The 12,984-nt window shown below is 43.1% G+C and overlaps 1 protein-coding gene across 4 annotated transcripts in view; it reads left to right on the top strand.

Annotated features, from left to right (window-relative positions):
• The first annotated feature begins 125 nt into the window (after positions 1-125).
• Cyb5d1 (cytochrome b5 domain containing 1) overlaps positions 126-12,984 on the top strand; it is a 23,391-nt gene continuing 10,532 nt past the window's right edge. Inside the window, exons 1-4 of one of the 4 annotated variants that reach the window (XM_020175514.2) lie at positions 129-454; positions 615-691; positions 840-1,058; positions 1,971-4,775. In XM_020175514.2, coding sequence (XP_020031103.1) covers positions 295-454; positions 615-691; positions 840-1,058; positions 1,971-2,201 — 687 coding nt within the window. In that variant the 5' untranslated portion in view covers positions 129-294 and the 3' untranslated portion in view covers positions 2,202-4,775. Of the gene's footprint in view, positions 455-614; positions 692-839; positions 1,059-1,970; positions 4,776-12,984 lie in introns of those variants that run through there. The other 3 variants (XM_074046965.1, XM_074046966.1, XM_074046967.1) reach the window with 3 other exon arrangements.

The raw sequence follows: 12,984 nt of genomic DNA, 5'->3' as shown, positions 1-12,984 counted from the left end.
GCCTCTGAATTAAATCAGAGTTTGCTCTCCCGGAACTCACTTAATTACTCAACGATTATATGCCCGATGCTAGAATCAGACTACATTTCCCGTGAACAGGCGCAGCCCAAGCTCATCCCCTCCCACGCAATGTTTAAACTAGTGGACGGTGGCCGGAAGAGGACAATGGTTTCCATGTCAGCGCACAAACGCAGTCCTCTCAGCTCCCGGACCGGAGGGAACGTGTAGTAGCGAGTGTGCTGAGGACCGAGGAAGCAGCAAAGGGAGCCAGCAGTGCCCGTTAGAGCAGGAGCCATGCTGCGCCGGGGCCTAGTGGCTGGGCCAGACTTTGAGGGTTTCCAGCGTCGTTATTTCACGCCAGCGGAGGTGGCTGAACATAACAAGCCTGAAGATCTTTGGGTGTCTTACCTGGATTCCGTGTACGATCTAACGCCGCTGGCACAGGAGTACAAGGGTAAGGGTCACACGATGGGCTACGGCTGGTGTGTGTGTGTGTGTGTGAGTGTGTGTGTGTGTGTGAGTGTGTGTGTGTGTGTGTGTGTGTGTGTGTGTGTGTTGGGGGAGGGTGCCTAGATTGTGGGTGGCCGGCATTGACGACGGCTGCCCCTTCCTAGGGAACTTGCTGCTGAAACCCATCATGGAAGTTGCAGGCCAGGACATCAGCCACTGGTTTGATCCAAAGACCAGAGACGTGAGTTCTACTGGAACCTGGGGCTGGGCGGGGGATGGGGGGGGGTAGGGGAGGCTCTGGAGCGCGGGAATGGGGAGGAAAAGCGGGAATACCCAGAATCTGAAATAGTGACTGCTCCGACCCCTCTCCGCCAAACCCTGCCTTAAAGATTCGCAAGCACATAGATCCGCTGACTGGTTGCCTGAGGTACCGCATTCCGCGGGGCCGCTTCGTGCATGTCCCGCCACAGCTGCCTCGTTCCGACTGGGCCAATGATTTCGGAAAGCCCTGGTGGAAGGGGTCGAATTACGAGGTGGGGCGGCTGTCTGCTAAAACTCGAAACATCCGCATCATTAACACGCTCACATCGCAGGAGCACACACTGGAGGTGAGATCTGGTACCTGTGGACAGTTAAGACAGAGGGAACTGGGAATCCCAGCAGATCTCCAGGCCATTGGTTTTCTATGACCACTAAGAGCTGTATTTTCTCCCTTTTACATTGCGGTAATTGAGGAAAGCAGACCATCCAACTCCCCAGGGTTGGGAATGCTTGAAGAGTCTGGGTCAGCCTGGCGCCGGTGGTTCATGCCTCTAGTCCTAGCTGTTCAGGAGGCATAGATCAGTAGAATCGCGGTTCGAAGCCAGCCTGAGCAAATAGTTCTCGAGAACCTGCCTATCTCGAAAATATCCATCACAAAAAAAGGGCTGGTGGAGTGGCTCAAGGTGAAGGCCCTGAGTTCAAGCCCCAGTCAAAAAAAAAAAGTGTCACAGCTGCCCAGGGCAGTCTCTCAGTAATGTTGGAAGCTCTTACACGCTGTTGGGGGTCAGCAGTTGGACTCTTGGTCTACTGCATTGCAAGGCTGAAGTAAGGAGACCACTGGCTTTAACTCTGGGGGCTATCATAGCCAGGCAACAGTGGCTGAGGCCTGTAATCCTAGCTACTCTGGAGGCAGAGATCAGGAGGATCGCAGTTTAAAGCCAGCACTGGGCAAATAGTTCGTGAGACCCTATTTTGAAAAAACCCATCACAAAAAAGCTGGTGGAGTGGCTCCAGTGTTAAGAGCACCTGCCTAGCAAGTGAGGCCCTGATTTCAAACTCCAGTGCCACCAGAAGGACTTTAGCTCCTTTATTGTATGCTGGAGCTTCATTTTTTTCTGGGTCTGTGGAGTGCCTGAAGCTGCAATTTACCAAAGGAGGTATTCTGATCCCAGCTCTGCCATACCTTGGGCTACTGGCCTTTGCTGAGTATGTGTGTTACATTCAGAATTCTAGAGGTAGGGTACTTCTGTGTTCTCCAGGTGGGGGCTCTGGAGTCAATGTGGGAAATCCTACACCGCTATCTCCCCTATAATGCACATGCTGCCAGCTATACGTGGAAGTATGAAGGGAAGAACCTGAACATGGATTATACCCTGGAAGAGAATGGGATCCGGGATGAGGAGGAAGAATTTGACTATCTCAATATGGACAGTGCACTCCATATACCTGCAATACTGCTCTATTTCAATGATGACCTCACAGAGCTATAGGAAAGGAGATGTATGCACATGTAGACTCAAGACACATTTTGAATTGTTTTTTTTTTTTCCCTATGCTTTGAGGAAAAGAGGTGGGAGTATGTGGTGCCTGGACCTAGACCTCCATTCCCTTCTTGGGAACTGGTCTTTGGTTCCCATGCCCTTCTGAAGCATAAGGGTTTTATGACCCATCTCCTTTATGATTTGCTCTGACAAAATTAGGGAGAATGCTAGAAGTAAATTAATTAATCTTTAGGAATGATATCAGGAGACATATATCTTGGATTAGGGAGAGGTAGAGGAGGAGGAGGCAGAGTTTAGGCAGATCTTCTGGACAAAGAGATACACAGGGTTGAGGGATGGAAGAACATTTTTGGCAATGATAGAAATGGATGATTATAGGAAGATGGGATTTCCAAAGGCAGGAATAGGAAATAACTATTATTGACCATACAAAACCTGCTATCTCCCTTCTAGAAAAGTATTTAGCTGCTGAAATCCAAGGGAAAGAAAGGAAGTGAATCATTATCAAATAATTCAGGCTAAATATTATGCTGGGTGCTTTATACCCTCTCTTTATTTCAGCTACCCAGTAAAGTGAATACCATTAGTACTATTTCAGAGATAAGCCCTTTGAAACTTAGAAAGGTTCAGTAGCATTAGTAACCTTAAGAGCAAGATATAAATCCAAGCCTGCCCAACTCCAAAAACCATATTCTTTTCAGTGTAAACACTTTCTCAGTGTCTAACCTCATGCTAACATTTGTAATGGCTGTTCTTAGAACAAATATATGTAATGTGGGTTTGTCTTAGGCTTGTTGCACAATGGAAAACTGTAGGCCTATTGTGTAGTCAGCAGTTACTGTGTTAAAAGGGAGTTAATTAGCAGCTACTCCAAGGTCAAAGAGGAGGCCAGGGAAGGCTATCAGCCCAGCAATAGCTATTGAGGCTGCTTCCTTGTTAATTTCATAGCAAGAATTATCTTCTCACTTTTTTGAGGCAAAGAAGTAGATATTTTCTGTCTCCAGGAAAAACTAGAGTAGGGAAAAGCCTTGTGGATTGAGACAATTTGGGTGAAATACCAAAAAAGGGACATTGTTTTAAAGTAGGCCTTGCCACTTAGAGAAGGTGGGAAAGATAGGGTTGACTTTATAAGATGGTGACTTAAAAGAGGAGGCTTGATGAAGGTCATAGAAAAAGAGGAGCTAAGTAAGGCAGAAAAACAACCATCATGGGTGGTAGCTAGTTTTGGTCCCTTTTAATCTTAGCAATGGAGAGGAGAAGAATTGAAAATAACCAACAGATGAACTTCCTGGAATCTGTAGTCATGGAGAGGTTAGTGTATCTTCCTTGCTGGGGACAGCCCAGAGGAAGGTGGCCCCCAGGAGACACCAGATGAGTTGCATAGTTTTCTTTGTTTTTTGCTGTACTGGGGCTTGAACTCAGGGCCTTGACCTTGAGTCACTCCACCAGCCCTTTTTCTGTGATGGGTTTTTTGAGATAGGGTCTCACGGACTGTTTGCTTGGGCTGGCTTTGAACCTTGATCCTCCTGATCTCTGCCTCTTGAATAGCTAGGATTACTGTGGGAGCCCAGCTGCATGGGAGTTTTCTGAGTGACTATGGGAAGCATGAACAAAGGTCAGTGTATCTTTATTGGCTTTAGTAGTTTCTAAAGGTTGAGGCCTTCTATCTAGTCCCATGGAATCATCTTGTCCTATGAATTATCTGGATTTATCATTTGGATGGTTAGTCAGCTCAGCAATGATTTCATGTGTATTTTGTTTGCTCAACTAAACCCTAAACCATTTGAGAACCAGAGCTATGCTGTTCCTGTTGTGCCAGCCTCAGGGCCTTTGCCTATGGGATGTACTCATTTTGCCCAAACTTGTCCCTCTTCCAGAGTATCGTACTTCAGGACCTCTTGTCAGAAACATACTACTCCTTTCCTCATATACCCAGACACAAAACAAGTCGATTCTGTTTCTGGAATCCATCTTGTTTTCTCCAAGTAACTATCACTTCTTGTCTAGACTGCTGGGGAAATTTCCTAACTGGCTTCCCATTTCTGCTTCTGCCCTCCACACATTGCAGTCAGATTGAACTCTGAAGAACAAATCTAAAAGTCTTACTTCCTCAGATTCTTTAATGGCTTTTATTTGCTTTTGGAATAAAACTCTAAATTCAAAGACTCTGCATAAAGCAGGCCCTGCCTTCCTTGCACATCTCATTTCACAACACCCAGATATCCTGGATGGCGTTCAATTCACGTCTTCTTGCCTCATAGTCTTCACAAGTATTCTTCTCTCTGCTCACCACACTCTTCCTCCCACTTTGCACCTGGTTGATCCTAAATGTTTCTTCCTCAGAGCGGTCTTTTCTGATTTCTAGGCATAGGCCAACACTTTCTATTACGTCTCAGCACCGTGCATATTTCAGTGTTCTTATTACTATTGTAAAATTATGGATGTAATTGTCTGGCTAGATGCTAAATTGTAAGCTCCTGAGGGTAGAAATCTTGTTTGTTGCTGTATTTCCACTGCTGGGCACACAGTTGTTGCTCAATAAATTTTGATTGAAAGAACTCATATTGAGGGACTTATCTGTCTGTAATAACTAGTGGATGGGATGTTGTGTCCTGGGAGGCAAGGGAGGGCCAAGAGATAGGATGTCTGGCTCCTGTGCTACAATTTCTACCCACAAGTTTCTCTTTCCCTGCTTCCTGTAGATCCAACCCCCCCCCCCCCAAAAAAAAAGTTTCTTCACCAGAGATGTTTGGGGACAATCCATCTGTGGTTTCCCCATATGGCCACCAGGTGGCCATAAGGGCCTACATAGTCAGGGAGAGGAGCCAAAGGAGGGGAACCCAAGTTCCAAAGAAGTTAGGATTGAAGGTGGCACTTTTGCATTTATTGAGGGCGGGAGGGGGGGAATCAGAAAAATAGGAAAAGCCACATGATCACCATTCTAGTAACATTAGATTTATTCCTGCTTTTAATTTTTTCCACAAGCCCATGTCAAAAAATGAATGCAGTTTGAGACGTCACTCTCTCATTATAGGATGAGTTAGGGGTCCTGATTACAGGGGTGGGTAAGGCTCATTGGTACATACAGCGCTTGTGCCTACAAATGCACAAAGCCCTGGGTTTGATCCCCAGCACTGGGGGAATTAAAAAAAAAAAAGCAGCAAACACCCTTAGGAGGAGTAGAAGGAAGGACTGAATGCATCACAAATTTTTAAGATAATAGAGTGCATTTGTTTATTAATAATTTATTTATTTGTAAAAAGCTTTCCACTAGGCACTATTTTGTTCTCTAAATATCTAAGAGTAAATATTTTCATGAGGAGTATGTAAATAATGTCTCAACCTAAAACCGAGAAAGTAAATTGACAGTTGGGTGCTGATGGCTCACGCCTAAAATCCTAGCTACTCAGAGGCAGAGATCAGGAGGAACACGGTTTGAAACCAGCCCAGGCAAATAGTTGTAGAGACTGTATCTCAAAAAACCCTTCAAAAAAAGGGCTGGTGGAGTGGCTTAAGGCCTAGTACTGAAAGGAAAGAAAAGGAAGGAAAGGGGAGGGAGAGAGGGGGGAAGGGGGGAGGGAGGAAGGAAGGAAGGAAGGAATTAAATAGACCGTGAGTGTAGGGTCCAAGTCCTCTTGTGTGATTGATCTATGTTGTGCTGGAAGGAGATGGGGCAGAGGATGGAAAGCTGAAAGCTGCTTGTGCTTAGTAAGCCATAGCAGCTTCAAAGAACTCAATTGGCAAATGGTCCCTACATACATACATCTCTGGAGGTAATAAAGAAGTGAATGTTCCTTGCACATAGCCTACCCACTCATTGAGATAAAACATACACACATGAAAACAGACATAATAGAGAACCAAATTATAGTATAGGAAAAGTTTCCACCCTCAGGAAAAATCACTTAGACATCCTAAAACTGTTTCTATGTACTGTGTGTGTGTGTTTGTGTGTGTTATTTTGGAGGAAAGTACTATAATTTCCATCAGATTCTCAAAAGTATACCAATCCCTACACAAATAATAATAAAAGAGCTTCAGAAATAAATTATCAAAAATGACAATACAAAGTGGATCCAGGAATCCTGGCCCCTATCTCAGTGGTCTGACTCAAACTGTGTCATACCTGTTGTCTTCTCATGGCAGAATTCCTAAAACTTTAACCTTTGAGACTAACTTAATGACTAGTCTGAAGTGTTTTACTACTGTCCCAAATTTTGATCTGGTTGTGCCTTGGAGCTGGGCTTGGGACTATATAACACCCAATCATGACATTTGGATGCAAGGTTAATGCATCCAAACCCACAGCTGAGTTTGGAGAGAGCACATAGATGTGTTGATATTGGGAGAACAGCAACAGCGTGGGTTTAATTGTAAGAAAACACACAGAATTTGAAACCTGAATGATCCTTATCTTGGAAATCAAAAATGAAGTGTTCAAAAATCCAAATAAATATGCAGGCAAATCATTGGGTATTGTAGGCACATGGGAAGCAGTAAGGAAAGTTGATATGTGAATAAGTGAAGTGAGATCATTATAGTGGAGATGGGGGTGAAGAAGAGTAAGATGAGAGACAAGATGATAGAGGGGTGAAGAAGAGTAGGATGAGAAATAAGATGATAGAGAGACTGATGGAATGAAATCTCCCTGACTAGGAGCAGCTCTGCTACTGCCCTTTGGAAAATACTGTTTAGTGGGGCTGTCATTCACCTTCAGTTATCTGACTAAATCATCTCTGTATCATGCCTGGTATATAATGGCAATAAATAAATGCTTGTTTTAGGAATAAGTGGTGCATATAACTTCCACTTTGAAATCTATGAGAACTCAAGAGCCAAAGGGATTCAGATAAAGTGGTGTCCCTTGGTACCACTACTTGAAGAGATCTGGATAGTGAGTGATATCTAGACATCCTTAGCACACCTCTGACTAGGTCTCATGGGTTACATAGTAACCCTTAGCTGCAAGGGAGTATGGGACAGTGAGTATTTTATATGACACCCAATACAAAAGCAGGGGTTATTGCTCTGGAAGGAAAATGGATACTGGGTAGGACTCAAAAACTTCCTCAAGTAGCATGAAAAATGCTCTACATCCATTTAAAAAATTTTTAAGGGCATATTGGCTCAAGTGGTAGAGTACCTGCCTAGCAAGCATGAAGCCCCAAGTTCAAAGGCCAGTACTGCCCGCCCCCAAAAAAGAGAGAGAATATACACTTTGTGTCAGGTACTGTTCCAGGTATTTGGAATTATAGCAGTGAATGACAAACAGGTTCCTGTTTTATTGGGGTTTACACTCTGGTGGGATAGGTGATAAACAATTATCATTTGAGAGTACTAAAATTACACTACCTATATACAAACGAACATTACTTAATGCATTTATCTGCGTTAATTGCTTAATCCCCTCAACAAACTTAAGTAGGTATAGTTTTTATTTATACTGACAAAAGGACAGTGAAGCAGAGATGTTAAGTGATTCACCTAAAGTAGCAGTGTTCGGCTTTGAACCAAGGTAATCATAATCCATTCACCTAATCATTGAATTGTACCACCTCACAGCATGGTAAACATACAATGCTGTTCCAGTTACCTACTGCTGCTTAACAAGCCATTTCAAAACTGAGTGGCTTAAGTTAACAATCACTATCGCTTATTTTGCTAATGAATCTGTAATTCTGGCAGGGTTCAATGGGGACAGCTCATTTCTGCTCCCAAAAGTATGAAGTATGAACTGGGGTAGACTGCTGGGAGCTGGAAGATCCACTTTTTCCCCGCCCAGTGGTGAGGGATTGAACATAAACCTTGCACATGCTAGGCAACTGCCCTATCTCTGATCTAAATCCACAGTCCTGGAGAATTCACTTTTTCACTTTTAACATGGCTCACTCAGATGATTGGAAAACTTGATGCTGGCTTATCAGTTCAACACATGGGCTTCTACACAATGCACTTTGGGCTTCCTCACTGCATGGTAACTGGATTCCAAGAGTGACCCTCTCAAAAGAACCAGTAGGAAATGAATCATATTTCAAATTCAAGTGGAAGGAATAAAACCTCACCTCTCAGTGGGGGAGTGTCAAAGTTACATTGTAAGAGCATGAAGGGTGTGAGATATTGTGGACATTTATGGGAAATACAATGCATTACAGATTCATTGGAAGCAAAAGGAGGACTATCCAACTCAGCCTAGAGAGGACGGAGAAGTGATCTTTGGAGGTCTTTTAGGAGAGGTGGAGCACTGATACTTGAACTAGGCCTTTCTTGAAAACCTAAGCTGGAATCTTTGCCCCATCATTCATTTATTCAGTATTCATGATACTGATTAGCCAAGCACCGGTGTAGCTCAATCCTAGCTACTCAGGAGGCAGAGATCAGGAGGATCATGGTTTGAAGCCAGCCCGGGCAAATAGTTCCTCAAGACCCTATCTTGAAAAAATCCATCACAAGAAAAGGGCTCGTGGAGTGGCTCCAAGGTACAGGCCCTGAGTTCAGACCCCAGTATCACAAAAATAAATAAGTAAATAAAAGTATTTAGTGGGAGATGCAGAGGTTTGGGAGCATCTTGTCAGCTTCCTTTCCACTTCCAGAGAAACTCCTTCATTTAAAGTCTTCCTATCTCTCTTAAGATTAAATAGTTCACAAGCACCTCCTTGATTTGGCTCTTCTGGCTCTGCTTTGTCTCCCACCCTGACCTTTCAGTTTCTGAAACTCCCTTAAGCTTCTTTCTGGCAGAGGTGTCTTCATATGCGGTTCCTCTGCATGAAACACTCTGTCCTCAACTCTTCATTTGGCCAACTCCTGCTAATGTTGCTTAGTTAAATGTCACCTTCTCAGAGAAGTCTTCCTTGATCCCTCCAATTATATCAAATCTCTTGTCACACCCTCAGGATACTCTGAAACATCTTAGCTATAATTAGAATATTCAGTGTAACTGTTTAATGTCCATCTTTTCCCCTTAGACCCTAAGAGGACAGAGAACATATCTCTTACTTGCCACTAAATACCCAGCACCTAGCCCAGTGCCCAGCCCAGAGCACCTCAATAAACATCCACAAGATGAGCAACTATGGGATAAATGCTATGAAAGAGCTAAGTATAAAATGCCTCAGGAACACACCTGCAGAGAGTGAACAGCATGTGCAAACGTTAGAGGGGAGAGTGTGTGGAGCTCAAAAACAGAAGGAAGTGAGCGGGGAGGAGAAGTGAGGGGCACAATGAAAGATGTGGGGGCCAGGATGGGTAATGAGAGGCTTTGTAAATCAGGTTAAGTTTCTATTTTGGTGTTTTGTTGTTTCTTTGTTTTTGTCCTGGGTTTGAACTCAGGACTAAGCACTCTACCACTTGAGCCATAGCCTATTTTTCAGGTACGGTCTCTTGGTTTTTGTCCGGAGTCAGCCTCAGACTTTGATTCTCCTACTTCTGCCCCTCTCATATCTGGGATTACAGTTGTGTACCTCCATGCCCAGCTTGTGTTTTGAGCTAGGGTCTTGCTAATTTTTTTTGCCTAGGCTGGCCTTTAACCACAATCCTCCCATCTCTGCCCCCCCAATGTTTTTTTAATTGATATATAATTCATATGCCATTAAATTCATTCTTTGAAAGTGTACAATTGAGGGTTAAGGGAGAAGGACATGGTCAGATTGGCATTTTTAAAAGGTGACTACCATGTCAAGAGAGAATGGAAGTGGGTGGGGAGAGTGGAGACAGGGAGGCTGACTGATGCCACTGCAACAGTCTGAGAGAAATGAAGGCAGCCAGGACTAGGTTAGTGGTGAGATTAGAGAAGGTGGATTGAAGTTACTGAGTAATTTACTGGGTAAAGGTCACAGGGAGAGGGAGGAGCCAAGGATGACACCCAAGTGTCTGGCCAGGGTGCCTGAGAGTATGGGTGAGTCCTATGACAGAAAAGAGGAATGCTGGAAGAAGATAATGAACTTTTGGTTAGCTGTGTGAAGTAAGTTTGGGGCATGCAAGCATACATATCCAGATCAAATTTGGTACATAGAACTAGAGAGCACTGGGTCAGAATTATCTATGGGAATTATTGGCAAATAGTAAGTGTTGCCAAAGTCAAAGGTGAGATCACCTGGAGACTGAAGTGTGATCTAAGCAGAGGGCCTAAAAGGAACAAAATCTAAGGGAGGAGAAGAGGAAAAGGAAATTCACAAGGAAAGTTAGAGGTGAGAAGGACCCAGGTGCCATGAACCCAAAGGGAAAGTACTTGAGAGGAGGGAGCAATAAGGAGTGTGAAAAGTTGCACAGAGGTCAAGTAATGAGATCATTTGAGTATCTGTGAATTTAGCAAAGTTTGTCTATGGTGGCTTCGTTAGGTAAAAACAAAGTACCTGGACAAAGGGATACATGGGATGTTAGAAAAAAAATCCAACTGCAGAAGAGAGGCATGTTCTGGCTTTATAACCATGTGCAGAACTTCAGATCTTCCTTTAGATTCCATTCTTCAGCACAAAATAGGGATAATAGAAGGTGATAGTAAGGACAATAGGCACAACCCAGGACATGGTCATCTTGAATAGGAACTTCTTACAGTGTTGTTGAGAAGACTGAACAAGGTAAGGTATGGGAAAATGTCCAGCATTATAAAGGGTCCTAGCGAAAGGCACTCAAAATTTTAATTTTCTTTACTATTCCTTGTGTGAGTACTTTTTAGTAACAAATGCTTCTCTTAGAAATTACTGAGATTTGGCAATATTCAGTATCCAGGTAACATCTGTCATGACTGGAAAGTCTGTAGACTGTATCTGTGACTAACAGTTTCCAATGGAATAGCATTTGTGCTGCCATAAGAATTATCTGGGTCAAATAAAATGTAGTTTGTTTCACGTCATGCCAGAGTTGAGCTTATTTATACAAAGTAAGAGAAAGCAAGAAATGGGACCAACTATTAGGAATAAGAGTAACTGACAGTGTTATTCAAAAGTCTGGTTGTGAATTCTCTCACTGTACAATCATCTTAAATGAGAATGTCAATGACAAATGGCTGAATACTAAATTTAACTGTGTACAACAACAGCTAGCAATTATTAACTTCCTTATTAGAAGTTTTATGTAAGTGATCTCACTTAATCCTCACTACAACCACGTGAGGTAGGCTAGTTTACAGATGAGGAGTGACGCTTGAGGGATAAACAGCTTACCCAGGGTCAAAGTTACTAAGTGGCAGAGCTTGGCTATCTTTCCGACTCTAAAGCTCCAACTTTTGGGCTAGACAGCAAGATCCTGTCTCAAAAAATTAAAAATAAATCAATTTTAAAACGAACATAAATAAGTAAATAAATAAAGCTCCAACTCTTTCCTCTAATGGATAGAATAGGTAATTTCGTATTGGCTCTGGATAGAAGTTAAATAGTTTTGAAATATAGAATCTTAAAATTAGTTGATTTAAATATACAAACTATATCTAATTTAGTTTGAAATTAACATAATTTTTGGATACATACAGCTATCCAGTAAAAGGACCAAAAGCAAGAGGAGGAACAAGAGGAAGCCAGCAGGGGTTAGCACTTTACCAGGACACATCTATAACCTAAAGATAGCTAATCACTGGGAAAGGTGTTAGGACAATTCTGCTGGGACAACTAGGCTTGACAACAGATGAGAGAAGCGAGGAATTTCTAGATGGCCCAGCAACAGAAAACTTCAGTGTATCACTTTATCCCAAATGTTTCGGGTAAGTGTTTAGGATTTTAGATGGTTTTAGATTTTAGATGGATCCAAGTTTAAACATGAAATTTGTGTTTCATACACCTTATATATAGTCTGAAGGTAATTTTATACAGCATTTTTAGTGCACCTACTTTTTGACTGTAGCCCATCACACAAGGTCAGGTGTAGAATTTTCCACTTGGGGTATCATTGTCAATATTCAAAAAGTTTTGGGTTTTGATTCGGATCATCAAATTAGGGCTGCTTGGCCTGTATTAAGAAACTGTTAAAAGGTGTGGTAGCTCAAGCCTGCAATCTCAGCTACTTGGGAGGCTGAGATCAAGGATTGCTTTTCAAGGCCAGCCTGGATAAAAACTTCATGAGACTCCATCTTAACCAATGGCTGGGCATGGTAGTATGCACCTGACATCCCCACCAACAAAGAGGTTTGTGGAGTGGCTCAAGTGGTAAAAACACCTGCCTAGTAAGTGTGAGACCTTGAGTTCAAACTCCAGTACCAAAAAAATAACCAGGGCAAAAAGGGCTGGCAGAGTCGCTCAAGTGGTCGAGTGGCTGCCTAGCAACAAGGACCTGAGTTCAGGCCCCAGGCCAAAGTGTTTGTTTTGCTACTTTTTTGGCAGTACTGGGAGTTTGAACTCAGGACCTCACCCTTGTTGGGCAGGAGCTCTACCATTTAAGCCACTCCACCAGCCCTTTTTTTGGGGGGGCTTAGGTATTTTTGAAATAGGGTCTTACAAACTATTTGCACAGGGCTGGCTTCAAACTGTCATCCTCCTGATCTCTGCCTCTTGAGTAGCTAGGATTATAGATGTGAGCCACCAGCACCTAGCTTGTGTAGGACTATTTAGTTTTTATCACATTTGGTCAATCAGAGCAGATCTAAAAAAAAAAAAAAACAGCTGGGCATGGTGGTAAACACCTGTATCCCAGGAGGCAGAGGCAAGAGAATCTTGAGTTCAAGGCAAACCTGAGTAAAGTTAGGACTAGACTCTATCTCTAATACAAAAACATATGAACAAAAGGGTAGGGGTATGACTCATGTGGTAGAGCCCTTGAGCAGGAATCCCTGGGTTCAATCTCCAGA

This window comes from Castor canadensis, chromosome 11 (assembly GCF_047511655.1).
Source record: "Castor canadensis chromosome 11, mCasCan1.hap1v2, whole genome shotgun sequence".
NCBI lineage: Eukaryota > Metazoa > Chordata > Mammalia > Rodentia > Castoridae > Castor > Castor canadensis.
The sequence above is the reverse complement of the archived record's forward strand: the minus strand, read 5'-3'. Positions and strand labels throughout refer to the sequence as shown.